The sequence below is a fragment of the Amblyomma mixtum genome, chromosome 4, assembly GCF_055824585.1.
Source record: "Amblyomma mixtum isolate Tamu chromosome 4, ASM5582458v1, whole genome shotgun sequence".
NCBI classification, from domain to species: Eukaryota; Metazoa; Arthropoda; class Arachnida; order Ixodida; family Ixodidae; genus Amblyomma; species Amblyomma mixtum.
In genome coordinates, this window is record NC_143015.1 from 65,556,544 (window position 1) to 65,583,923 (window position 27,380).

The 27,380-nt window shown below is 52.0% G+C and overlaps 3 protein-coding genes across 3 annotated transcripts in view; all 3 read left to right on the top strand.

Annotated features, from left to right (window-relative positions):
• The window catches only part of LOC149346656 (uncharacterized), a 57,622-nt gene that overhangs the window by 19,761 nt on the left and 10,481 nt on the right, over positions 1-27,380 (top strand). The gene's annotated exons all lie outside the window — the stretch shown is intronic.
• LOC149346659 (uncharacterized) lies at positions 13,681-16,348 on the top strand. The gene is made up of 2 exons (XM_089586593.1): positions 13,681-14,222; positions 15,846-16,348. The coding sequence occupies exons 1-2, from the start codon at positions 14,134-14,136 to the stop codon at positions 16,072-16,074; spliced, it is 318 nt and encodes a 105-aa protein (XP_089442719.1). The 5' UTR covers positions 13,681-14,133; the 3' UTR covers positions 16,075-16,348.
• LOC149346660 (uncharacterized) lies at positions 19,229-26,336 on the top strand. The gene is made up of 2 exons (XM_089586568.1): positions 19,229-20,928; positions 26,237-26,336. Exons 1-2 carry the CDS (start codon positions 19,522-19,524, stop codon positions 26,297-26,299), a joined length of 1,470 nt encoding a protein of 489 aa, XP_089442694.1. The 5' UTR covers positions 19,229-19,521; the 3' UTR covers positions 26,300-26,336.

Genomic DNA, 27,380 nt, shown 5'->3' on the forward strand with positions numbered 1-27,380 from the left:
GAGGTTCTCTAGGTCCCGCGGGGGAGTATCCGCCGGGCAGAGGGAAATGATGTGGAGGGAAGAGGCGAAGGGTTCTGGGCATAGAGTGCATGCCGGAGTGGGGAAGGAGGGATGATAATGGGCTAGGGTAAGGGGTGAAGGGAGTGTGTGTGTCTGTAGTCTGCGCCAGAGTGTTGCGTGTTTGTTATGTAGGGAGGGGTTGGGCGGGGGGTAGAGCTGGCGTAAGGCTCTGTGCGCCTGGTGTAAGATGGGTACTGGGATGGTTAGAGTACTGTGCGCCGGCGGTAGACACAGAGACACAGGCCTCGTAGATACAGAGGTCGAGCACCACGAGCACACACACCAAGCGATGGCAATGCCGCTCAACACAACGGTAAGAAGTTCGTCGTCGTCTTCGCTTGAACAGGAACTTCTTCGTCGTTACAACTGCCCCCCGGGAAGAAGAGGAGCCATCCTGGCGACTTACGGCGTAGGTGGGACGGCCGGGTCATAATACGGCTTTAGGCGCTGGACGTGAACAGTCTCGCGTCCGCGCCGGCGAAGATCAGGAGACGGCATCAGCGGTTCCACCACGTGGTTCCACCACGGTTCCACCAGTACCCATCTTACATTTGGTGGAGTCGCGGGGTAGAAATCTCCATCGTGGAGCTGCGTAACCGCACTCTTCCCACTCTTGAAATGCCAGAAGACGCCCAAACCCAATCTGTGCAAACGGAACCAGCTCTCATCTGCGCCGGCTCCCTTCGCCAGCGAGATCCGGCAATCTTCAGCGGAGCCGATGAGAATGACGTGGAAGACTGGCTCGCGTCATACGAACGGGTGAGCCTGTACAATAGATGGGACGACGATACGAAGCTGAACAACGTAATTTTTTATCTAACGGGGGTCGCTAACCTCTGGTATCGGAACCATGAGGGAGACATCCGAACATGGGCGGCCTTCAAAACGAAGCTTGCCGGAGTCTTTGGTCGCCCCACTGTCCGGAAACTTCGGGCTGAACAGCGTTTGCGTGAACGCTCGCAGCACGTCGGCGAAAGCTTCACCAGCTATATAGAAGAAGTCATTGACTTATGCAAACGTGTCAATGCGAACATGTCCGAAGCCGACAAGATAAAACACATCTTGAAAGGTATCGACGATGATGCCTTTCAGATGCTATTGGCCCGCGACTTGCGCACCGTTAAGGATGTGTTCACGCTCTGCCAGAGCTTCGAGGAGCTGCGCAAACAGCGATTACTGACTCGGCAACACCAAGCCCAGGTTGAATCGCTTTCTGGACTGGCGCCTGCAGCTGACAGCACCTCTATGCTGCAGCAAATCAAAGATTTCGTCCGTGAAGAGGTAGCTCGGCAACTTTCTCTTCTGCCTAGCCCTCAACAGGCGCCGCCTTATTTGGTCCCGGCTCTTCGACAGGCCATACAACACCAGGTTACTGAGGCGCTTCCATCCTTCCATCCTCCGCCACCTGTCACCGCACCCTTGATTTACGCCGATGCTGCTCCAAGGTCTGTCACCAGTCCCATGCCTTGCGCCGACGTCGCCCCAAGACCTGTAGCCGCTCCTCGGACTTACGCCGACGTTCTAGTACAGCCCCCGCCGTCGTCCTATCCTACAATGTACGTGCCTGTGCAAGCGTCTTCACCTTCCCTGCGACCAGCTCGAAGAGCAAGCAATCCGTGGCGCACGAGTGACAACCGTCCTGTATGCTACACTTGCGGAGTGCCTGGCCACGTCGCGCGCTACTGCCGTCGCCATCTCCAAGCGCCAGCACCACGCGCGCAATCTTCGGGGTACTGGCCTCCAACCCGTCAATATTCTGAGGCTGTCGACCAAACGCCAAGTCGTCCTTACTCCCCTGATCGTTCAGCCCTCTCCAGCCGCCGCTCCCCTTCGCCACGACGCCGCTCTATCTCCCCCATGCGACGTCGCCCTAATTCTCCTCAGCAGGAAAACTAGGCGCCGCAGTTCCGGAGGCAAGAACTGCGCCCCCGTCGAAATTTCGAAGACCTCATCGATCACCTGCGAATCTTATTGATGTTTTTGTTGAGGGCGTGTCTGTGATGGCTCTGATAGACACCGGTGCAGCGATTTCGGTAATGGACGAAAAGTTATGTACTTCTTTAAAGAAGCCGCCGCGGTGGCTCAGCGGCTATGGTGCTCGGCTGCTGACCCAAAAGACGCGGGTTCGATCCCGGCCGCGGCGGCTAGAATTTCTTTGGGCGAGAAATTCTAGAGGCCCGTGTACTGTGCGATGTCAGTGCACGTTAAAGAACCCCAGGTGGTCGAAATTTCCGGAGCCCTCCACTACGGCGTCTCTCATAGCCTTAGTCGCTTTGGGACGTTAAACCCCATAAACCAACCAACCAACTTCTTTAAAGAAAGTTAAGACGCCAGTTTCGGGACTAACGCTGCGCACGGCCAGCGCACAGCCGATTACGCCGTTAGCAGCATGCACCGCTCGAGTTCGAATCCAGGACACACTATACTACATCGAGTTCGTCGTGCTGCCTTCTTGCTCACATTCTTTAATTTTAGGGTGGGATTTCCTGTCGCGTCACGAAGCTGTCATCGACTGCGCTCGCGCAGAAGTTGGGTTCTCCGCTTTGCCTAATGTCTCGCCAGACGCTGCTCCTTCTGTTCCCTGCGCTAAAGCCGTCGTCACCGAAGACATCGTCCTTCCTCCCAGCTCCACTGCGCTTGTAAGCATCTCTTGTGACTCTGTTGTTCTCTTCACGCCGGCCTGCACTTTCCTGCGCCGCAAGTCCCTCCCGCTGCCCTACGCTGTGCTCACTATTTCTGCTGGCCTCTCCGTGCTATGGGTCTCTAACCCGTTTTCCTTCCCTACTGCTTTGCGCCATGGCGAATGTCTCGGCAGTGTACAATCTATTGCGTCCATTCTCACCTGTGAGGACCCCGCCGATTCGCCTCATCTAGCCATAACTGCGCTCAGCCCTCCATCTTCTGCGCCTGATTCCTCCGCTACAGACCTCTTCCTTCGCTCTATCGCCACCGATCTTTCTACCCCGCACCTCCACCAAATGTAAGATGGGTACTGGGATGGTTAGAGTACTGTGCGCCGGCGGTAGACACAGAGACACAGGCCTCGTAGACACAGAGGTCGAGCACCACGAGCACACACACCAAGCGATGGCAATGCCGCTCAACACAACGGTAAGAAGTTCGTCGTCGTCTTCGCTTGAACAGGAACTTCTTCGTCGTTACACTGGGTCAGCTCACTGAATGGGTGCATGCGCTCCTTCGTGAATCCCCGATCAGAGGCCACCTGAGCCCGGTTTAAAGAACCTCGGGCTAAAAGGTTGGCGGCCTCGTTTCCGGGATTCCCGGAGTGCGCGGGCACCCATATCAGCTCCACTTGGCGGGGCGGGGGGGCATCGGGCGAGTCCAGTAAGCCAAAAGCAGGGACATGGACTCGGCCTCGAGCAAAATTTAGAATCGCAGTTTTAGAGTCGCTTAAAATGTACCGGGCTTCCGTGCGGGTTATAGCAAGGGCAATGGCGGCTTCCTCTGCAGCCTCTGGGGACGTGTCTGGAGGGAGAGGTAGTGTGAGGAGGGCGGATAAAGAGGAGTCCACCACAGCTGCTGTCGCTTCATCACCCGTGCAGGCAGCGTCCACCCATACGGCGTCCGGCTGGGGGCCGTACGCTCGATGGAGTGCCTTCGCACGGGCTCTGCGGCGATGCTCATGGTGGGAAGGGTGCATATTCCTCGGGAGCGGCCTGATGAGGAGCTCTCGGTGAAGGGATCGTGGGATGGCGAGGAGGGTTGGGTCGTTGGCCGGTATTTTGATTCCGAGGGTGTCCAGGATATACCGACCTGTGGAGATTTGTGTGAGCCTGATGTATTGGGCCTGTCGGTGGGCCTCCACCAGTTCCCCGATCGTATTGTGGAGGCCCAGGCCTAGTAATCTGTCTGTGGGTGTGTTGATGGGAAGGTGAAGTGCTACCTTGAATGCCTTGCGAATCAAAGCATCCAAAGCGTTTATGTCATGTTTGGATAGGTGTAAGTATGGGGTAGTGTACAGCACACGGCTGAGGACAAAGGCATGAATGAGGCGACATAGGTCGCGCTCCTTCATGCCTCTATGACGTCCCGAAACCCTGCGGATGAGGTGCGATATCGCGCCTACAACCTGCTTGAGTTTCTTGAGGGTGGTGGTGTTTTTGCCATCGTTCTGGATGTGCAGGCCCAATACACGGAGGGTGCCAACCTCAGGTACCGGGTCACCATTCAGTTCAATGGCAATGGGGGAGCGGGGGCAGCGGTGGTTCTTAGGCCGGATGAGGAAGAGTTCGGACTTCTCTGGGGAGCAAGACAGTCCGATGGTCCGTGCGTAATTTTGGGTGAGGGTGGCTGCTTCCTGTAAGGTGTTCTCTATGTCTCCGTCACTGCCGTGAGTGGTCCACAGGGTGATATCGTCGGCATAAAGAGTGTGCTTCAGGTGGGGAATAGTGGCCAATTTTCGGGCGAGGGGGATGAAGGTAATGTTAAAGAGAAAGGGGGAAAGGACGGACCCTTGAGGGGTGCCGATACTCTGAAGAGTGTAGGAGGAGGAAGACAGAGGGCCGAAGTGTCTCTCAGCCGTGCGGTCAGTGAGGAATGCTTGAATGTAGGCATACGTGCGCACACCCACATTCAAGGGGGATAGAGCAGTCATGATCGCCTGATGTTCAATGCGATCAAAAGCTTTGGAGAGATCCAAAGCTAAGACTACCTTGGTGTGACCCGGAAGAAGCGGGTCGAAAATGTCGTGTGAGAGTTGCAGCATGGCATCCTGTGCGGATAGATGGGGGCGAAATCCTACCATTCTATGCGGGTAAAGACTGTTGTCCGCCATGTGACTTGTGAGTCTCGCTAACACAACATGCTCTAGGAGCTTCCCAAGGCATGAAGTTAGCGAAATAGGGCGAAGGTTTTGAAGTGTAAGTGGTTTGTTGGGTTTAGGTATGAATATTACCTTCGTGTGGCGCCAGGACTGCGGGAGGTTACCCTCCCTCCAGCACTGGTTGAAGTATTTCGTAATGTGGGTGATCGATTGGTCATCCAGATTACGGAGCATGGAGTTTGTGATTTGGTCTGCACCAGGTGCGGAGTTGGCGCGGAGAGTCAGGAGGGCCGCTCTGACTTCCGTCTCCGTGATGTCGGTGTCGAGTGTTGGATTTGCTTGTCCTGTGTAGTGCGGTAGAGGTATGGGGCCGCCTGGAGATGTGTACATGGTTCGAAGTGTGTCTAGAAGGGTGTCGGGATCGTCAATGTGTTCATGTGTAAGGCGTGTCACGTGGTGCTGTGTTGCTGATTTGGTGCGCGTGGGGTCAATGAGGTGTCGGAGGAGTTGCCATGCGCGTTTGCTGGACAGGTTTCCGGCGATGCCGTCACATATCTGTCCCAGTTGGATCGGCAGAGCTCCTCAGAGTGCTGTTGGATTTGTGTCTGCAGCGCGGCCAGCCGCTTCTTAAGCGTTCTGTTGTGTTTGTTGCCTTTCCAGCGTTCTAGGATGCTGTGATAAGCCTCCCAGAGGTGGGCTAGGCGTGTGTCAAGGGTAGGTGTTTCGGTTGTAGTTTCAATGTCTCGCGTGTTGTGGTGAACGTCATGCTTGAGTGACTGCACCCATTCGTCGATGTCTGCGATGGGAGTGTCTGGGAGGGCGGTGCGTACAGCGCGAAAGGCATCCCAGTTAATGAGTTTGCGTGTTGTATTTGCGTGACGGGGTGCTTTGTACGGGACAGTGATTTGTATAATGTAATGATCACTGTCCAGTGTATGTTGTGTTCTGTTCCAGGTAACGCCACGGATACAGCGGCTCAGCGTCAGGTGCGGACTGGTGTCCATGCTGACACTGTTGCCGATCCTCGTAGGCGTCTGAAACGTGTTGTGCACAGTGAGTTGGAGGTTCTGCAAGAGCAGCCAGAGTCTGCGACCTCGATGTGTCGTGGTTGTGTATCCCCAGTCAGTATGCTGACTGTTGAAGTCCCCACCGATGAGTAGGGGATGTTTCCCTGCTAGATGGTGTAGCTTTCGCAGAAGTGATTCTAGCGGGGCCATCGGCAGGGACGGGGGGTGGTATATGTTTGCTATAAATATAGAAGGAAGTGAATGTGTGTGATGTATAAGTTCTGTGATCACGCAGGGCGTCTCAGACGTGATGTGATGAGTTTTGTAGGTGAGGCTGCGGTGGATGTGTGGACGCCCTGGGTGTGTTAGTGGTATCCGAGTGTGTAGATGTGTAGCAGGGGAGGGTTGCCCGGTGTGCAGTCTCCTGTAGAAGTAGTATGTGGGGCGTGGGTGTGATGGTGGGAAGGAGAAGTTGCAGAGGCGCGCGCTTTGCCCGGAAGCCGCGGCAGTTCCAAGTTAAAATGGGTAGATAATTAGTGTTCCCCCCCGCCATATTGGATGGTGGGGGGATTGAGGATGGAAGTAAGACGGGTGTCAATTGGTATGTGTGGCTCAGGATAGGTGGTTTGTGCTTGCGGAGGAAGGATGGGGGGAGTGGAGGGGGTTTGAAGTTGGGTGAAGCGATGGTTAAAATTATGTTCCAAGAGCTCCATCATCTTGGTAAGCATAGCGTCCATGCGCTGCTCAAGTTTTTCGGTGAGGGTGGCGGCAAGGTGATTGAATCTGGCCTCAAGGCGTGCGTCTAGCTCTTTTAGTTTGTGGTGAAATTTGGCTTCGAGTGCTGCTAATTTAGCGTCTATTTCTGAGGGTACGGGAGGAGGTGTGGCGTCTGTGGTGCGCTGTTTCTTTGCGGGAGGGGTGCTCGAAGTGTCTGTGGATGATGGGGTCGAGTTAATGACAGCGGGTGCGGGTTTAGGGGGCATGGAGGGGGCGGGGGTGCTTAGGAGGGAGGAAAGGCGGCTTACCTCTTCACGCAAGGCCTTGAGCTCCTGGTCTCTCGGATCTGCCTGGGAGGACTGGGGTGGTGGGGGATGACGGGTAGCCTTGCCAGAAACGCGGTCTTCCCAAGTCAGACGCGAGGAGTTGGTGCTGTCATTCCGTCTGGTTCTAGACGATGACCGGGAAGGCGTCGAGCTGCGTCCGTTGCTTGTGCTGCGTTGATCGCAGTGGGAAAGCCGCAATGAAGAAGGGGGAGAGAGAGCGTTCCTCGGGGACGCTAGTTTACGGCCCCGTGCCTTACAGTTGCCAGTTCCGGTCATATGAGGGCCTCCGCAGAGAATGCAGCTGGGGGTGCATGAGGGCACATCTTTGGGATGGGACTGCCCGCAGCGGGGGCACTTATGAGACCTTGGATGGACGCACACATCCGCCCGGTGACCTGGGACGCAGCAGTTCGTGCAGGCGTCTATATGCCCTCGGTACGGTGTGCATCTGTGGAGGGCTCCTCCATAAAGAACTGCGTGTGGGACAGGTCCAGCCCGGAAAGTTATTAAGATGGAACGCGTGGAGCCCATTCGGCGGGCGTCCACGATGAGGGCGTCTGGGTTGCCGGTGAGCAGGTCTTGCAGGAGCTCTGACGGGGTCTCATTCCAATAAGCATTGGAGATGACTCCGCGTACTGCTCCGTCCGGCGGGACTATGTAAGGTGCTACGGCGAATTCCTTGCCTTGGTGTGTGATGGTGTTCACCCGAACCAGAGCGAGCGCGTCATCCTTTAGGGGCGTGCTTACGGTGCAGGTGTTGTTGACCGGGTGTACCCTGATTTGGGTACGCGCTGGCTCCTTAAGCTGGGACGCCGCTTGGAGGATGGCCTCTCGTAGTTGTCGGGGTGGAAGCAGGTCCAGCTGCAGCCCGCTTCGTGATCTAAAAACGATCTTGTAGTCTGCAGCAGGAAGCGGCGGCTGCTGCCGCGAACCCTGCGCAGGTGTGCGCGTTGCTTGCAGGTGCGCTGACTTTTCAAGGCATGGAGACTTGGGGGTACCGGTAGCAGAGGCTGCGCCCTCCTGGCGTCGGGTTGTTGAAAGGACGTCCTTGGAGCGGGCAGGCACACTAAGAATGTGCTGTTGTTGTTGTTGTTGCCTTGGTGGCATGGCACATACCCACGACGGGGGATTGGCCAGGGTTCAGTGAGGAGAGCCCAAAGAAGGCAAATTGGTACCAAGCTAATGGATAACCTTTTGGGGCCAAGCTAATGATTAACTTTGGGTACGTATTGCGAGGAATTAAAGATGGAATTATGGATAAAAAGAAATTACGGGAAGAAATGAATGAAAAAAAAAACGGCATAAAGATTAGAGAACTGAATACCAGAAAAAGTCTGAAGGATTTTGCAATGCGGACATTTTGGGTACCATTAGCAAGGGAACCTGCCGGTAGCAATTATGTAATTGTGGAGGAAATCGCAAACTTGATGCAATGCAAAACCTCTGGCGCTAGCACCGAAGGACAGGAGAAGCGGAACCGACAAAGTGAGTCCCATTCGAGAAATTGGAATTTCGAGATACGTCCTTCTCTGAAGTGCAAACCTCCGGCAATAGAGTAGGAAATGCTCCAGTGTTTCCACCTCTCCGCAAGTCGCACAAAGGTTTGAGGGACTGAACCCGCATCTGCATAAATAAAGATTTAAGCTGGGAATTCTGCACCGCAGGAGTGTCATTGCAACCTCACACTGCCGGGATTTACAAGCACGAACCTTCCATGGGTACATGGTGGTAGTCAATAGTAGACAGCAAGGGATCGTTGCACATAGTGGTAATATGCTGAAAGCGCTGAAAGCGAGATATTCCGAAAAGGATCAGATTAGGGACGCTACAGGCGACCGGTGCATTGAGAGCAGATTTTGCTAAAAAGTCTGCTGCATCGTTTTGAGAAATACCGCAGTGACCTGGGATCCAAACGAAGCGCACCTCTTTCACCCATCCAGGAATGAAATACTTCAATGAGCGGCTCAATAGATCGTCCCGTTTAGAATCCAGCGCCAACAACACAGAGAGGCAATCTGACAGGAATATCACTTGGGAGACACTGGGGGGAATCTTTAAAGCAGCCAGCCCAAGAGCCATAAACTCCGCTAGAAATATGGGAGTGTAATCCGGGACTCGAAGTGAATAACTCCAAGAGAGATCCTCAGAAAAAATGCCAACGGCTGCGTTCTGGCCAGCCCCGGACGCATCTGTAGCAATCACGCTGTGGCGGGGGAAAGAGTCAAGGTGTTCTGAGAGGAGACTAAGTAGGGTCCTGGACGGCAGATGCTTTGAATTAGGTGGGAAAATATAATCAAAAGCAATATCCACAGGGGACGTTGCAGAACCAACTCTACACACAGAACTGAGATCTACACCAATGACCGATAAAAGGTTTTGAGTAAAAACGACCTGAGGGAGGCGAAACCTTGGCCAATGATGACTAAAAAAGAGAGCCGGGTGGGAAACAAAAATAGGTGTAGCCACACCAGAAGCAGACTCAAATGCCCGTAAGAAAGTCCTGACAGTTAATAGCTGAAAACGAGAGTTGAGGTCGGGAATACGAGCCTCCAGGTACAGAACTGCGGTGGAAACTGACTGAGGGAGGCCGAGGCAGAGGCGCAGGGCACGCCTTTCTAACAGCAGCAACGGACGGAGCTTGTATTTGGCGGATCCAGAAAAGAGTATGCAGCCAAATTCCAAAATGGGTCTGACATAGGCTTTGTAAAGGAGTAGGAGCGTGTCCCGACGCATGCCAAATCTCCTATTGCTTATTCGAAGTAGCCGACCCAGCGCACGCTCTCCTTTCTCAACGATACTCTTGATGTGGGGCCGCCAGTCCATACTACCATCATAAATTACGCCTAGATACCGCAAGGAGTCCACCTGCGGTATAATGTCCGTGCGATATTGTAACGATATATATAAAGGCATGTTAGATTGAAAAACTAACACACTGCTTTTATGCACATTTAACCCCAGATTAATGTTATTAAGCCAAACCTCGAGAGCATTGAGGTAAGCCTGAAGACAACGATACAGGGCATGAATGTCGGTTGCCGAGGCAAAGAAGGCAATGTCATCTGCATAAACGTAAACTGTAACGTCAGGGTGGATGGGAATGTCACACAATAGAATATTGAAAAGGAGTGGCGAAAGCACAGAACCTTGTGGCACACCTCTGGTCTGGGCGTAGGTGTCTGAAGGGAAGGAGCCGTCAGTGCAAAAAAACTGCCGTCCCGCTAAAAATTCGCGGACCCACGCATAAACGTAGTACGGCGGGTGTAGTGTTGACAATTTCGTGAGAAGGATAGAATGTTCAACACTGTCGTACGCTTTAGCAATGTCAAGCGTCACTAACGCTGGGACTTCGTTTTTTCGCATAGCAAGGCGGATTCTGCTCTCTAAATCAACATGGGCAGACCATATTGAGCATCCGCGGCGAAAGCCAATCTGGGCTGGACACAATGCATTAATTTCTGAAACATGCTTTGACAGGCGGCTGTGCACGGTTCTTTCCACGAGCTTTACCAAATTGGATGTTAGAGCTATCGGCCGAATGTTATCAAGATGGAATCCTTTTTTTGAATCTTTTAAGAGTAATACTATTTTCGCCACCTTCCAGGAGTGCGGCAGCCATGCAGCTTCCAATGAAGCGTTGACCAGATCGAGAAGGTCTTGAGTGAATTCTTCAGCTAAGATTTTCAACATACCGACCGTAACACCGTCCGAACCCGGAGCCGAAGACTGCATCGCAGAAACTACAGTTAGTAGTTCTGATTTATCAACCGCCACATAGTCTGAGCAGGGGAAGGGGTCGAACAAGGGCACTCTGCGCTTCTCCTGAAAGCGTAACGCGAGCCCTTGTGCGATTCGCTCTAACTCATCTTTCGCCTCATGTGGGGACAGTACAGCCGAGCTTGTTAACTGCATTGATGAGGAGTGGATATTCCGTTCCATAAAACGGTACAGAGCCTTCCTATTGTTTGGGGCTGACAAATAGGCATTCAAATTTTGATTGTAGTCATCCTTTGCCTTTGCTATTGTTCTCTTAAACGAGGCCGAGAAAAATTTATAGTTGATCCAATTAGCAGGGCTCTGATTATGCGAAAGGCTCTTCCATGCTGCTTTCCTACGGCGGAAGGCTGTCTCACACGCAGCGTTCCACCATGGGGATGGTGATTTATTGCTAACACCCGACCGCACAATGAACTGGGAACTCTCTGTAGCCTTCAAAACAGAATGAAACACTCGCTGAGCCCTGTCGTTTCCGTTGGAACAAACATCAGATGAAAGGGAAGCGCGCAAAGACGATTTGTAGGCTGCAAGATTAACTAACTTTCGGGCAGAACCCTGCCCATGGAGTGAGCGCACCAAGATGGTGAAAATAATTGGCAAGTGGTCACTAGACGTACCACTGTCAACTGTGGACCATGCCCCTATACCTACCCCACCTGCTGCCAAAGACAAATCGAGAACTGAACTCGAATTTCCACGGATGAAGGTTATGGCCCGAGAATTGCAGCAGCGCACATTATTTGCCGACATCCATGTCCATAACATCTGACCATGAGAGTCAGTGTAGGTATCCCAGACAACGTGATGTGAATTGAAGTCTCCAGCAATAATGACCCTATTAGAGTTGCCAAGCAAGCTGTCCAGGTGGTCTGTTCTGTTTACTCCTGCTGGATAATATACGTTAGCAACTGTGACAGGAGCACAGTGCGGCAAAATAAGATCAACAGCTAAGAGCTCGCAGTCGGGAAGCATAACCTTTTTATTAATTGATGCGCGGTGACACAGTTTTGAAGAAATCAGGGTCACTAACCCACCGCCCCTACCATGTATGCGGTCCGCTCGAAAAACACGAAACCTATTTAATGAAAATGATTTTACAGATGAGAGCCAAGTTTCTTGTAAGAGCACTATATCTGGATTATGAGAAGATAAAAGAAGTTTTAAATCTGTAAGAGAAGAAGCAAGAGATCGACAGTTCCATTGTAGAACCTTTACACCAGCCATGTTAACTAGTCGAGAATAGAGGCTGAAACAGCCTCCTTTAGCACATCAGACTTCGAGGAGACTTTAGCAGGCCCTTTTCTAGTCTTGAGCTGGGGAACGGAGGTCTTAGAGGGAGAGGTGGAAGCACGACGCTTCTGTGTAGGGCAGGTCATTTCCACATCAGTAGTACAGACACTGCTGCGAGGAAGACTAACTGGGACGCTATCGAGAGGTGGCACGGGAGTCGGTATATTGGAAGATGATGGTCCAATCGAACTTTCAGCACACAGTTGAAGTGAAGTTGTCACTGGCGGCACTGCAGGTGGGAGATGACAAACTGCCTGACTCGCAGCAATCTCAGACAAAGCCTGAGTAAAGCTGCTGAGCATACGCTCTACCACAGCTGACAGTGCTTTTTCGACGCTTGACACAATCTTGGCAGACAGCGTGGCTTCAAGGTCGGGAGTAGAGGAACGCACAAGGCTGGCGTAAGAGTGATTTCTGCGGTTAAGGAGCGCATGAGCGTCTGCTCGGGAACATCTATTTTGCTCAATTAATTCCAAGATACTCTGCTCCTGTGACCGTTTTTCGCAAGTGGCATCATCAGCACTGTGGGCGTTACTGCACAAGCAACAGACAGGTTCACCAGCAGTGCAGCTGTCGGAGGAGTGACCTTCACCACACACCCGGCATCTAGTCGCCGACTTGCAGGCTTTACCACTATGTCCAAATCGCCAACAGTTTGTGCATTGTAGAGGACGAGGTTGCAACGGGTCCACGCGATATACAATAGGCCATATTTTCAGCTCAGAGGGGCAGGTGCGACCAGCAAAAGTTGTAATTACCGACTCTGTAGCAACACGCACTCCTGCGACCTCGCGCGAGCAACGGTAAACAGAAATAACCCCGGCTCCTGCGTCCTGGAATTCCTCCAGAATTTCTTGGGCGGAAGATGACGGGTCCACTCCACGGACAATACCTTTAGTGCACGCAAGCTGTTCCGGAATGAAGGCCTTAACCGGAACTGCAGTAAAAGTACGACACCGGAGCAGATCCGACACACACTCAGTGTTTGCCGACTTGCAAAGAATACCACGCCTCCCGAAAGGACGCACTTCAGAGATGTCGAGATAGTGATTTGACAGACTCTTCAGTTCGTGCTGGATCGCTTTGGAATTCTTCATTTTTAGTACTCCATCACCTAACGGTACAAGCGCCACCGGAATTGCATCTACACCATTCCTCCCAAATGAAGTCAGAGGCAAGCTTTCGACCGGCAGACTGGCGAACCAGGCTGCCGAGCCCCCACCCGGGGAGGTGAAAGCCATGCCTATAGCCGGCGCAAAGGCAACCTCACATTACTCAAATCTACAGTGCTACCCTGAATCCTGACCAAAAAACCCCCGAACGTGGAACGGCCTCACCAAACAGAAACGCCCGGCACCACCAGGAACCAAAGCAGATAGGCAGGCAGTCCGAGATCAGATCGGTCAGATGAAGTCAAGCACTGGCCTGTGAGACTCCACACGGCGCGAGCCCTACTTCTTCGTCGTCAGCAGCTATGCGCCACCTGGCAATGCTAGGTGGCATTGCCAGGTGGCAATGCCACCTAGCGTTTTCCTTTTCTTGACTTTACTCCATATATTTTATTTATGAAGCCCATGCATTCACTAGATGCGCCTTTATTCATGCTGGAACCTTGAGCCTTTTAAGCAGTGACGCCGAAAGGCGGACGAATCTGCCGACGCGTCTAGAGTTACTGTATATGCTGTAGCATATACAGTAACTCTAGACGCGTCTGTCGACACGGCTGCCGACGCATCTGTCGACACTCCTGCCGACGCGTCTGCTGACGACAGTATGAGGCATTAAAGGCTTTCGCCTTAATAAAGTTATTCCTTCCCTGCGCTGGCAGCCTACGAACGCATAACTCTTGTTAACAGCTAAAGCTCTTGTTGCGGGCGTTTCATGAATATTTTGTTTCTTTTTTTAGTTCTGTCTTCTATTTCCTCCGTCGCGCATTTCTTCTTCTTTAGTATCGCTCGTGAATTGCGTCATATCAGTCACGTGGTCACCACATTCGCCGCCGTCCGCTCGTGTCGCGCTCGAGCCACCGTCCGTACAAGGGTGCCTCGGTGCAGCGTTCGTGGCCACTCGTCCTCCCCACCAGTCTCTCGCTGCCACGTCGGCCGCCCCGCCTTCGTCGGCGACGCAGCAGTGCCGGGTATCGAGCGTTGCAGGAAGAAGACCGGTGGCATCCATGGCCCCGCAGTTCACCGCCTCGCTCCTCCTCATTGCCATGGCTCCTTCCCCGACAGCTTCGACTCTGATGACCTGTCCTCTGTGGAGGTGAGCCCCGACATTCATCAAACAACTGCAAGCAGTGCTACTGCATGCAAAGGTGCCTGCTCGTCGACCGGCGTGTATTAGCTTCAGACGACGATGTTCGAAAGTAGTAGTGACATCGGAAACGCCGACAGTGTGCAGTCCCTCCGCACGAAGCACAGGTCGCAGTTGTCTGAACGACGGCGAGAGCTGCTTCCAGTGATCAGAAAGAACTAGTGAAAAGAGCGCAGGCGCAGTGACCTGCACGCTCCATTTATATTTATGCTCGGCCTATTTGCTCATTTTCTGCGTGGCATTTACAAAGGAAGAAAAATAGAGGACGCTTAAGCTTCGCCTGTTAAGAGTGGAACGCGACACCGTGTTGCAGCGCTGCCAGGGAATCCACGGAACGCCATCGCCCGTTCGGCGCGACGCCTTGGCCGTCGGAAACAGCCTCGAACGCAATTTCATTTTTTCCTACAATTGTTTCAATGAATTATTTGACCAGTTACACACTCTAAGTTGTCTTAATTACCATCATCGAGCAATCGCTTTTCATTCTGAGCGTTTTGACACCTTTGAACACCTCCTTTTTTGCAATTTTTGTATCTTTTTCATTTCTTTATTTAATAAGAATAATACCATTAACTGGTCATCGCCTATCCCACACCAACCAATCATCGATCACTAGAACCACAAATTACCATGCGATTTTTTTTACGCAGGCCCCCATTATTTCCGACACGCGCAGCCTACTACGCTGACGGCTTTTCGACCGTATGAGCTGTGTACGTTGTGGTGTTAAACTTTTCACAGATGTGCATTCCGCGATGATAAACTAGTGTCTTCGTTATGGTGCGCGAAAAATATCTAATGCTCTGCCTGCCGGCTTATTATTGCCATGAGCTTGATTCAATAAGTTCTTATTCCTGGCTGCCCAATGATGCGTTTGTTTACTCGACCACAGAATAAGCGCGCAGTAACTCGCCATCCTTTATTTTTTTAAGCGGACTGCTGAGCCTGGGTACCTGGGTTCGAACGCGATCGCGACGGCCGCATTCCGATGGAGGTGAAACGTAAAAGGCGCCCGTGTGCTGTGCGATATCAGTGCACGTTGAAGATCCCCAGGTGGTCGAAATTATTCCGGATCCCTCCACTACCGCACCTCTGATCTCATTTCACTCCCACCTTCTTCCACTCCCTTACTGCGCGGTTAGAGTGTTCACCGAGATGCGAGACAATGACTGCGCCATACATAGCGTTGCATGAAACGGAATATACTGTTACAGCTCACTCATTTCTCAATTTCTGCTGTGTCATTCTCCGGACCTTTCCTCATTTATTTTGATGCAATCATTGAGTCATCAGCTGTAATCACTCTAAGCACATGGCTGGGTTCCAAAGGGCGATTACACTAACAGCTGAGCTGAGACGGCGTAGCAGTGCACGGGGCATGCAACGCTTGATATCACACCGTTTGTTGTGGGAAAGAGATTGAGTGTGTACTCTTGTAGTCGTCGATGTGTCCAAGCATATATTTTCATAGCACACACCGGCGGTGGTAGGCGGCCTTTTGAGTGGCCACGATGTGAACGTGAACCTGCTGCGCACTGACCTACACCAACCCCGTATTTCCTCCCCATGCAGCAACTCCACACGTTCCAGCTCAGAAGGCGGCTCGTCCTGCCACATGGGGAGCGGACCATCCACGGATCCTGCATGCGGCTGTGGAGTCAGCTTCCATCTACCGCCCAGGACCGCAATCACGTGTTCTGACTCTACACCCCGGTATGTCGTGCGTGCCAGACACCGTGCAAGAGCAGAAGGACAATGGCTCTGCACTTGGGCAAACACATCGGGGAGCGGCTCTGCATGAAGTGCAGCGCGGACTTCGTCAGCAGCGCACATGCACTTCCACGGGACCGGCGGCGACTGCCTGCAATGCTTCTGCCAGGAGCTACTGACTGAGCAAAGCGACCCCGACGAGCGTCTCCGCCTGAGTCAACGGCGCCAGCTGAAATAAAACGCCTTCGCTGTCCCACTAGCGACTAAGCCAGCGCGCCAGGTTGGGACAATTTCGATACGACGCCGAAATTCGCCTTAAAATAACGACCGGCAGCGTCGATGCAATAAAAACGTTGGTATCTGTTTATGCTGAAGCCTTCATCCTTTGGAGCGGTAGCTTTTAGTGCGACGCCAGGGCGACACACTGCATCTGATCCAACACCTTCAGATCCCTGCACCAACCCTTTCACCAACTGAAAATAGGTTTCGGGGAAATGAAAGGTGCAGTAACTGTATTGTACCCTGCTCAATACGGGTGCCTGTGGTCGTTGCCCATACCGTCCATGTGTTGGGCGATACGGGCTCCAATTATCCGAATTGAGGCAGCGACCCGCACCAGTGTCGGAAAATGCTTCTCGCTCTACCATGCAGTGGGGAAAAGGTGGATGATAGGAGTGGCGTAGTGGAGGGCTCCGGAAGAGTCTCTCGAACGATTTCAGCAGCCGAGAGGTATTCAACACGCACCGACATCGCACAGCGCACAGGCACCTCAGGCGTCTCGCTTCCGTAGAAACTCGGCTGAAATGAGCCCAAAGTTCGGCATGGCTGCGATAAATGCTGGGCACAGCAAAGGCATGTTGTAAACCGCAACCATCACAACGCTTTCAGCTACGGTTTCAGACGTGCTCACAAACTTAATGGCATCGGTCATCTGTGCAGTCGGCGCAAAGTAGACTCAAGCGCCAGGCCCTTAGGCAAAGGCATGGCACACATTTCACCAGTGCGGTGGTCGAAATCACCTCCTAGCGACCACTTTGTACGACGACGTCGTGTAAAACATAAATGTCATTGTTAACCCAGCCGCTCGGTTGTCGTTTCGCTGTTCCCCACACACGCAATTCTGGACAAAATCGTTGATCAGCGGCAAAAAATTCAAGGGGGCGCTTTGTTGACCTAAAGCGCGAAAAGGCGAAAGCCTTAAGCGCGGTATTGCTGCTATAGTAGGATACAACTTAAAAAAACAGCAGTTGCTAACACTGGGCCCCGGTCCGCGGCGTCTTGTATTACTCCGCTGGCCAACCGCAACTATAAACGAAACCAGCCTTTTAATGCTTGACTATATCAAACAATCCACGTGTCAAAATCCTAGAGCTCATAATTTTTTTCTTGTGATAAGCTTTTTGTTTACGTAACAAGAAACATTTAACCAGCGGACTACTTTTTTGTCGTGGAGGAATTCTGTGCGCGGAGGCTGAATGTGGGCGGAGCTTCACTGCAGACTTAAGTTGTATCCGACTATAGTGTCACTGAGGTGTGGTTACGATGTTAAGCTTCGCCTCGAGTGTGGAACGCGACAGCGTCTTGCAATGCTGCCAGGGAGTCCACAGAACGCCATCGCCCGTTCGGCTCTACGTCTTGCTTGTCGGTAGTTTTTGAGGAAAGGAAATGTATCTCTCTCGCATATCTCAGTGGACACCTGAACCTCGCCTTAAGGGAAGGGAAGAAGACAGAAGTGAACGAAGACACCGTATTCACTAGACGCGCCTTTGTTCATTCTAAACTATCGAGCTGGCATGGCGGAGTGGTTAGCGTGCTCGTCTCGCCCTCCGGAGACCGTGGTTCGATTCCCGAACTCGACCAAATACCTTCTCGGTTTTATTTATCTGATCTGAGTAGAAAGCTTAATTAGGCTAATTGGTTAATTAGGCAATAAACTAAACTCGGTCCGACTTAGTTCGAGCATCACTATACGATCCCTTTGATTGCATGGTTACTAGTCAAAGTACAATTTGCCCCGTTTGAAATTTGTGCACTGTGACGTCACGACCACTTCGACCAATTGAAAAGCATGACATTTCTGTCGACAACTGCTGCTTACAGCGATGAGGCATTAAAGGCTTCCGCCTTAATAGTTTAATTTCTGTCGACAACTGCTGCTTACAGCGATGAGGCATTAAAGGCTTCCGCCTTAATAGTTTAACCCACTGCGGTGGCTCAGTGGTTAAGGCGCTCGTCTACTGAGCAGGAGTACCCGGATTCGAACCCGACCGCCACAATAGCTTATTACCTAGCCGTGCCACGGTAACCGAGGTTGGTTACATAATAGAATAAAAAAAAATTCAGGGGGCACTTTGGTTCTCTAAAGTGCTGCAAGGCGAAAGCGTTTCTTGGCGCACGGTTTGCTTTTATTCAGGGGGCACTTTGGTTCTCTAAAGTGCTGCAAGGCGAAAGCGTTTCTTGGCGCACGGTTTGTTTTTATTTTTTTGTTTTCGTATGTTGTTTTATTTTTCCTTATTTTTATTGTTTTTATTTTTCATGCTTTATTTTGTATTTTTGTTCCTTGTTTTTATTGTTTTTTTTACTTTTCATATTTTTATTTGTTATTCATTTCATTTATGAAACGCATGCAAGGCTCAAACCTTGAGCCTTCGTGGCGGAGTGGTAGCGTCTCCGCTTCAAATGCCGAAGGCCCTGGTTCGATTCCCAGCCTCGACACAATTTGTTTTTAAGTAGTGACGCCCAAACGCGGACAAATCTGCCGACATGGCTGCTAACGACAGTATGAGGCATTGAAGGCTTTCGCCTCAAAAAATTTTGAGTACACTTAACCTTCGTCTAAACTGGACAGCGCGAAACTAAACAACGTCGATCCGGTATATGTATACAACCCTGCCTGGCTGGCGTCAAGGCGGAACAATTAGACCCGACATTCGTGTAAAATTTTCGGGCCAACCGTTTGTCGCATAATGTTCCGAATAGTTTCATACGATTCTTGCAGCATAAACTTGCTATGTTAGAGCCTGGCTTGCGACAGTGATTCGAGCCGGCCACCTATAATCGGAGGCTGCGTAAAAAAGCGTATCATGCGTGGTTCGGGTGTCCACCGAGATAAATGAGACAATTATTGCGTCATATTCTTTATTCAAAAGAACCAATTTTCGATTTGTCCAAGAGGCAAGGAGTCGCGGCGAACGGGCGACGGCGTTTCAGGAGGTATAGGTGCAAAAGCTCGCGGCGACCACCTGTGGTAGCGGAGGAGTGCGGACGTGCGTCGCATGGGCTCCGCAGATTTCAATCCCCACGGACTATCTCGACCCACTGGGCCACCAACGTTTTGTTGGATCTGAAAGAACTCACAAGCTGGATCACCCGGACACCGGTTTCAAGACGGTAGGACCATTTTTGGCAATATTACCGGACTTTGAAGCCCCGCGTGGCTCGGGCGATCTTTTTGGTGGGAAACGCTCGCCGCTGAGCCTACTTAGGCTTAGCACGACTACGGGCGTTCGCGGGCAGCCAGGCCCGCTGAGCAACCGCGATGCAGCCTGGAACCGCCTCCCGCACCGCAGAATACCAAAATTTTGAGCCCTCAACGAGCAGAATAGCCCCGAATTTGCTAGAAGCACAAGAGATGGACGACGCGTTCCTCGACATCTCCGACTCCGAGAATTCGGCAGGCGGGGGAATCGAGGAATCCGCCATGCAGGAGCAGCAAGACACCCAAAAAGAAGACGAGGCAAATTGGGAATTGGCCCTGACCAAACGCCAAAAGAAGCGACAGAGAAAAAACGGACGGAACGCCGCGGCAAACGCCCCAATTTCCCCGGCCGCACAAGGTGACCTCGGAGGAGTATCCCCGGCGTCTACGACCACAGCTGGCGTTCCAGCTGCCGGCGCGCTGAAAAAAGACGGGAAAGGAACGCAACGGCAGCTCAGGCGAAGGCTGCCCCCGCTCCCCAGGGACGATTTTAAGATTATTTTGCGACCGAAGGGACTTGTAGTCAAGTCGCTCCAGCAATTCCAAGTGGCCCGGGCCGTAGCCGCGGCATGCAGCAACAAGTTCGAAGGACGAGACCTGATCACCAGGCTCCGTACAGGATCGAATATTATAATCGTGAGCACGCCCAACGAAGAGGCCGCCCAGCTCGCGAGACGCATCACTAGCCTCAAGATCGAAGGACGCTCATACGACGTGAACGCTTACGTGGCCGCACCGGAAGACACCCGGCGTGGCGTGATACACGGAGTTGACCCCGGAGCGACACCGGAGGAACTGAAAGCCGATTTGTGGACGCGCACACAGGGTGTTACCATCCACAGTGCTCGAAGACTAGGCAAGACCAAGACAGCTGTCATCACTTTTGACGGACCCATAACACCGAAACATGTCATCTACTGCGGAGCCGAGTACAAGTGCTACCCGTATCGGCCCACAAGACAAATCTGCTACGTTTGCTGCCAACAAGGTCACCGCTCCGACGTGTGCCCCACACCGGACGCCAAGGCTTGCAAACAGTGCGGGATGCAAAACCCGCCAAAAGACCACCAGTGTACCCCGAGATGCCTGATCTGCGGGGGCAACCACGCTACCGGATCGAGGGAGTGTCAAGACCGATTAAAGAAAGCCAGGGAGCCGCGAGGCAAGGCCAACAGCGGCAACAACGGCGGCGGACGCGAGAGCAGACGTCGCAGCCGGAACGACCGTGGCGAGAAACCGAGGTGGTTCAGCTCGGAGGGGGAGTCCTCCCAGAGCCGCTCGAGATCCCGGACGTCACGGAGCAGTTCACGGAGCCGGTCACGGTCCTTTCCGCCCCTGCCACCCCCGGCCATCAAGGGAGGGAGCCAGCAGCAGCAGCAGCAGCAGCAGCAGCAGCAGCAGCAGCAGCAGCAGCAGCAGCAGCAGCAGAACAAGCAGAAGCAAGCCCGAAAGAGCGGCGGCGTCAAGGTGAGCTGGGGAGCCGATAACCCCTGGTTTGCTCCGCACTCGGGAGGGATAACTAACAAACAGAACACAAACACAAACAGCAACCGCGACCAACCTAGACAGGAGGACGCGGAGAAAACAGCGCTGAGACTCGAATTAGAACTATCACGCGCTAGGCAGACAGAGCTAGAGCGCCAAATAGCAGAGCTCACGAAGGCAGTACGAGACCTTAAGTCGAACAGCCCTCCGCAGCCACAAACATTACAAACCCAAGCCCAGTCGCAAACAGGCAACGAGGATCTCAGTCAATTTAAGGCAGAAATCCAGCAAATGATGCAGCAGATGATGCAGCAGATGATGCAGCAGATGATGCAACAAGTGCAACTACAAGTCACAGAACTCCGGAGCAGCATCCGCAAACAGAAATTCGCCGATAACATTAGAGAAAAGGCCTACCACCGGCCCGCGCTAGCAGCCCTCGCCAACTCGGCCACAAACAACACTGAAGCTTAAATATGGCCAACAAAACCTTAGGCAACAAAGAAACCCTAGACATATGGCAATGGAACTGCAGAGGCTACCGCAAGAAGCAGGGCCTCCTCCAACAACACATTCATACACAACAAGCACCGCCCGACATCATAGCGCTTCAAGAGACGGGCACTACGCCAACACTCGCAGGATATACGTGCTACGAGACTCAAGAGAAAGGAAGAACGGCAACCCTAGTCAGTAAGGCGCTCATCGCCATAAACCATGACAGGATTGCCGACACCGACGTAGAACACGTGATAGTAGAAATTATACCAAAGAAGAAAAGAAAGAGGGGCAGCATCTTCCTTGTGAACGCATACAGTCCTCCAAAACAGAGGAAAGCAAAATTCCATGAACTTTTCCATGGCGCACGCAACCTAGCAAAAAACAACACGCTAATCATACTAGGAGACTTCAATGCCATGGACAAAAGCTGGGGATACCAAACAGCTAACCCAAAAGGCAAAGCACTAGCAGCGGCAGCAGAAAACACTGACTGCACCCTCCTCACAGACTCAGACACTCCAACCAGAATCGGAAACAGCGTCAGTACCGACACCTGCCCCGACCTCACATTCATACGGGGAGCGGAACAGGCAGTGTGGGAGAACCTGTTAGAAAATCTGGGCAGTGACCACTATATACTTAAAACACAAGTAACCTCAGACAGGCTAAAGCGCCAGCTGGGATCGGCAAAAATTACGGATTGGAGCGCTTTTCGAGAGGCATGCGACGGGAATCTCGCCGCGAAAGGGATCCAATCGATAGAAGAGTGGGGAAACATGCTGAAAGAAAAACAGCGCAAGTACACTAAAGAAATCGCGCGAACGACGCAGACACCCGAGGTGGACGCCAGGCTGCTCAAGCTATGGGAAGCTAGACGCGGGCTCACCAAGAGGTGGAAAAAACAAAAGTACAACAGAAAACTAAAACTTAAGATCGCAGAAGTCACAGCGAAAGCAGAAGAGTACGCGGCGCAATTGGCAAGGCAAAACTGGCAACAATTCAGTGACTCCCTCAACGGAACTTTGAGCACATCGAGGACGTGGCATATACTCAAGGCTCTCATAGATCCAACAAAAACCAAGGCAGAAAACAACAAAGCCATCTACCGGTTAATCCACCAGTTCAAGGGACCAGATTCAGCACTCCTGGAAAAAGTACGCGTTAAGTGCTTCGGGGACACACACCCAGCAGCTTACGCAGAGCGCTATCGAGGAAGTGAAAACGACACCTTGGACAGACCCATCACGCGAGAAGAGGTCTACGCAGCGATTCGAAACACAACCAGAAATACGGCCGCGGGTGCAGATAAGATCAATAACGCACTCATCCGCAACCTCAGTGATGAGCTAGTCGCAGAATTAACGGACTTTTTCAACAAACACTGGGAAGCGGAGACCGTCCCCGAGGAGTGGAAACATGCGGAGGTTGTCATGATTCCTAAACCAGGCAAGAAACTACAAATTGAGAACCTCAGACCGATCTCGCTCACATCGTGCCTAGGAAAACTGTACGAACGAGTGGTGACGCTGAGATTACAACAGTACATGGAGGACAACGAACTGTATCCCCACAGCATGTTCGGTTTCAGAGCAAAACTATCGACCCAAGATGTACTACTTCAAATCAAAGAAGAAGTACTTCGGAACGTCCCCAAGAGCGGAGAAAACATAATACTGGCATTGGACATCAAGGGGGCTTTTGACAATGTCAGTCACGAGGCTATCCTTACGGGCATGAGCGACCTGAACTGCGGAAGGAAAATCTACGGCTACGTCAAAGCCTTCCTCTCAAATAGAACGGCAACGATTGGCCTGGGGGAGCTCAGATCAGACAAATTTCTTACTCCAAATAAAGGAACACCTCAAGGATCGGTCATCTCCCCTACGCTCTTCAACATAGCCATGATTGGCTTGGCAAAACAGTTAAAAGCAATCGACGGCATACACCATGCCATGTATGCCGACGACATCACCATCTGGGTCAACACAGGCTCGCTCGGAGAGAAAGAAGAGAAATTACAAAAGGCAGCCACCTGCGTAGAGAACTACGTCAGAGAAAGAGGGCTAGCATGCTCCACCGAGAAATCAGAGCTCCTAAGAGTTTGGAGAGGAAAACAAAATCGCACAGTCCCCACTAGCGACGACTTAAAGTTGAACGTCTACCTCGACGGGAAGTCGATACCGGAAAAAACACTCATCAGAATCTTGGGGATGTGGATACAGTCAAACCAACGCTGCACTCACACTCTCGCCCTACTCAAAGCATCCACTCTACAAGTGGCCCGCATGATCACGCGCATCTCACACAGACGTCATGGCATGCGAGAGGAGGACACACTTAAGTTGGTCAGAAGCCTGGTAGTCAGCCGAGTGACATACAGCCTCCCCTACTATAATCCCATCAAGAGTGAGGTACAACAGGCGGACGTGATTCTACGCAAAGCCTACAAAACCGCACTCCACCTTCCTCACAGCACTTCAACCGAAAAGCTCCTAGCCCTAGGACTACACAACACTTTCGATGAATTGAGAGAGGCACAACTAGTCTCCCAACTGCGCAGACTACAACAGACCCCATCTGGCAGGGAGCTCCTAAAGAAACTGGGCCGCGCCGATCAAATTCAAGAAATACAGAGGACAGAAACAATTCCGGACGAATATCGCAACACACTAAAAGTAACGCCAATACCCCGGAACATGGATCCCAACCTACACAAAGCACGCAGAGAGGCAAGGGCTGAATACCTACAAAAGACATTAGCACCCCAAGAAACGACGGTATACGTGGACGCAGCCACATACACCAGAACAGCGGGGCAGCACAACAGCAATGCGGTAACAACGGTGATTGACTCAACCCTACGCGAGATCACCAGCGCATCACTACAAGACTGTACGATAGTCGAGGCTGAGGAAGCGGCCGTCGCTCTAGCGGCAGCGGAGGGCTATCGGTCTAAACGGTCTCTAAAAATCCTTACAGACTCACAAACAGCATGCCGCAACTACCTACGCGGCAGAATAGGGCACAGAGCACTCCGCATACTCCGCTCTGGGGGCCACATAACACAACTACAAACAAACGAAGAACCAATCAGGCATACGATAGTATGGACGCCGGGACATACGGGAGTAACAGGGAACCAAGAGGCGGACAGGATAGCTCGAGGGTACACTTATTACCGAGCATCCAACGTAGGCGACCTCGAGGGGAACGAACCTGTACCCCAAGATTATTCGGCGATTCTAAATTATTACAAGGGCTGCAGAAAGCGGTATCCACCACCGGACAACTCCCTTAGCAGAGAGGACTCTGTCGCGTGGAGACAGCTACAGACGGGCTCCTACCCGAACCTACACGTACTCAACAAAATATATCCAACACAATACAATGACAAATGCCCTTGGTGCCAAGAACCCCCCACGCTGTACCACATAACGTGGGCATGCCAGAGGATAAGCGTGGTACCAGTGATAACAAACCCGAGTGCGGAGCAATGGGAGGGAGTGCTCTCCAGCGATCGTCGGGTCGACCAAGAAGGTCTGATTCGGCGAGCAAAACTGGCAGCAGCATCCAGCGGAGCCCTGGACTAAGGGCAGCCGACCTTTGTACAAGCAGATGGACAAAGCCATCTCACAGCCGCAGAAGAAAAGCAAATCTAGAGCTTAATAAAGTTGTTCACTCACTCATTCACAAAAGCTCGCACTAAAATCTGTTCCGGTGGTCAAGCGGCAGGCACGTTAGATGGCAGCGTTGCAACACGTCGCGTTCCACACACACACACACAGGCGAAGCTTAAGGGTCCTGCAATGTTTCTGCATCATCCCAAGCGAAAGCTTCACTACAGGACCTCGTGCTTCGATCGCCGTGTGCCTAGCTTGCACCTTCAAATGAACTTGAGCTTCGAAAGCAAATGAAAGGCGCATAACTGCCCTGTTGGAATACTGGACACCTCAACCATGCTTTAAGCTACGAGGCGGTAGTGACACGTGTGCGCTGCATGCGTTGGCATTGTCAACATTGCGGCAGAAACGCGGCACTGCCGTCGGCGTTCATTGTTTGTTTTGGTTTATTGGGGTTTAACGTCCCAAAGCGACTCAGGCTACGAGAGACGCCGTAGTGGAGGGCTCCGGAAATTTCGACCACCTGGGGTTCTTTAACGTGCACTGACATCGCACAGTACACGGGCCTCTAGAATGGCGTTCATTGTTATTGGCGTTTGCGTTGACAGCGTTTTACACTCCGATCATTTTAAAGAAAGGAAGTCACATAACTGGCTCCCTGGGTCAGCGGACGCCTGAATTTCGCTTATAATACGTGGGGTGATGAGAGAGAGAGAGATGTGGGCTGCATACGTTAGCGCTGACAACGTTGTGGAAGACACGCGGCACGGCTGCAATAGTACGCAGCGTTCATTGGGTGAGCAAACTTTCGCGATCAACCCTTAACTGCCACCTGCCAGGGTGGCAGGGTGGGTGCACTGCTTATCCAGTGTCCGCAACGCACTCAACGTTATAGACGCCAAGCCGCTATAATTATAGCTGCCCGATACATAGCTTCCGCTCTCTAACCAGGTTCAGCAGTAGTTGAACGGCAGCTAATTTTTGTTTCTCAAGTTTTCACGACAGTGGTCAAGGAGAAGAGTGATTGGCGGATAAGCACAGCAGCTTCCTCGCGTCGACAGAGATCATAGCTGCCGATGCAAACCCAGAAAACGTTCATGGCAGTGGCGAAATTTGAAACGCGCCTTTTCTTCCCGAATCTCATGGCACATTTCTTTCCTGCGCTGCAGACGGAAATCCGGGCCGTCGAGTGGGCCAATCAGGTCGCCAACAGTAATGGAGCAGCCACCTAACACGGCCCTCCGGTCACCATGTCCTTTCTGAGGAAATAAAATGTTTTCCACCCAAAATCCCTGCGTCGGTAGTATACGAACGTATAACGCTTGCGTTTAATGACTGATTTTTATATGCTGTGTTGGTTGGTTGGCCTCAAGTAAAAAAAAATTGCCGACGATTACGTTACTTCCTAATGCGAAATTTGAGCGCAGCAAATAAGCTGTTTCACCTTTTCGATAGATTGAGGCAAAGAAATCGAGCAACACATGTATGCGCTATCACAGATTTTTTTTTTATTTTTCACACGTATTCCTTTAACAAAGACTCCACTAACAGTTCTTGACAGTCATGAAGGAAGCTTTGTGGTCGGAGAAATAGACTGATATATGTTCGACTTGGTACACCAATGCTTGATTCTCAAAGACGAGATCTATACAAGTGCCTCGCGAGGTTGTCACAGCCGTGGGACGCGTTACGAGCGAGAGGAACGGGATGTTCTCCCGCATAAGTGTTAGGAAATTGCTGTTTGTCTTTATGTCAACATTAAAGTCCCCCACTACTAACATCGGTGTGGATCGATGGACGGTTAATGCGAGTTGCAGGAAGTGCACGACGTCTTTCGTGAGTGCGGTAGGGGCGAAGTAGGCAGCTACTACCAGCAAGCCGTTGGACAACTTTGCGGCGCACAGTTCGGCAACTTCATGTGACGTGCCAAACATTTCGACTGGTATTGCAGAGAGACCTGTGCGCACGTAGATAGCAACTCCCGCCGCTCTGTTGTGGTCTCTGCGAGCACCACAGCAGTATAGGAAATCTATTTCGAGAGGCTCTTCGGGATCCATCCAGGTTTCAGCAAAGCAAAGTACAGAGGAATGGCGCAGAATGTGATCGTGGTGTACGTCCTTGGCATGTGCGGCAAGGGAGCGTACGTTAAGAATGTGGTTGTGAATGATGAATCAAGTGCTGCCAGCGAATGACGCGTCCATTGGCTGTCTGCGTGTGTTACTGATGTGTGGTTAACATGTTAAGCTTCGCCTGTAAGAGTGGAACGCGACAGCGTCTTGCAACGCTGCCAGGGAGTCCACAGAACGCCATCGC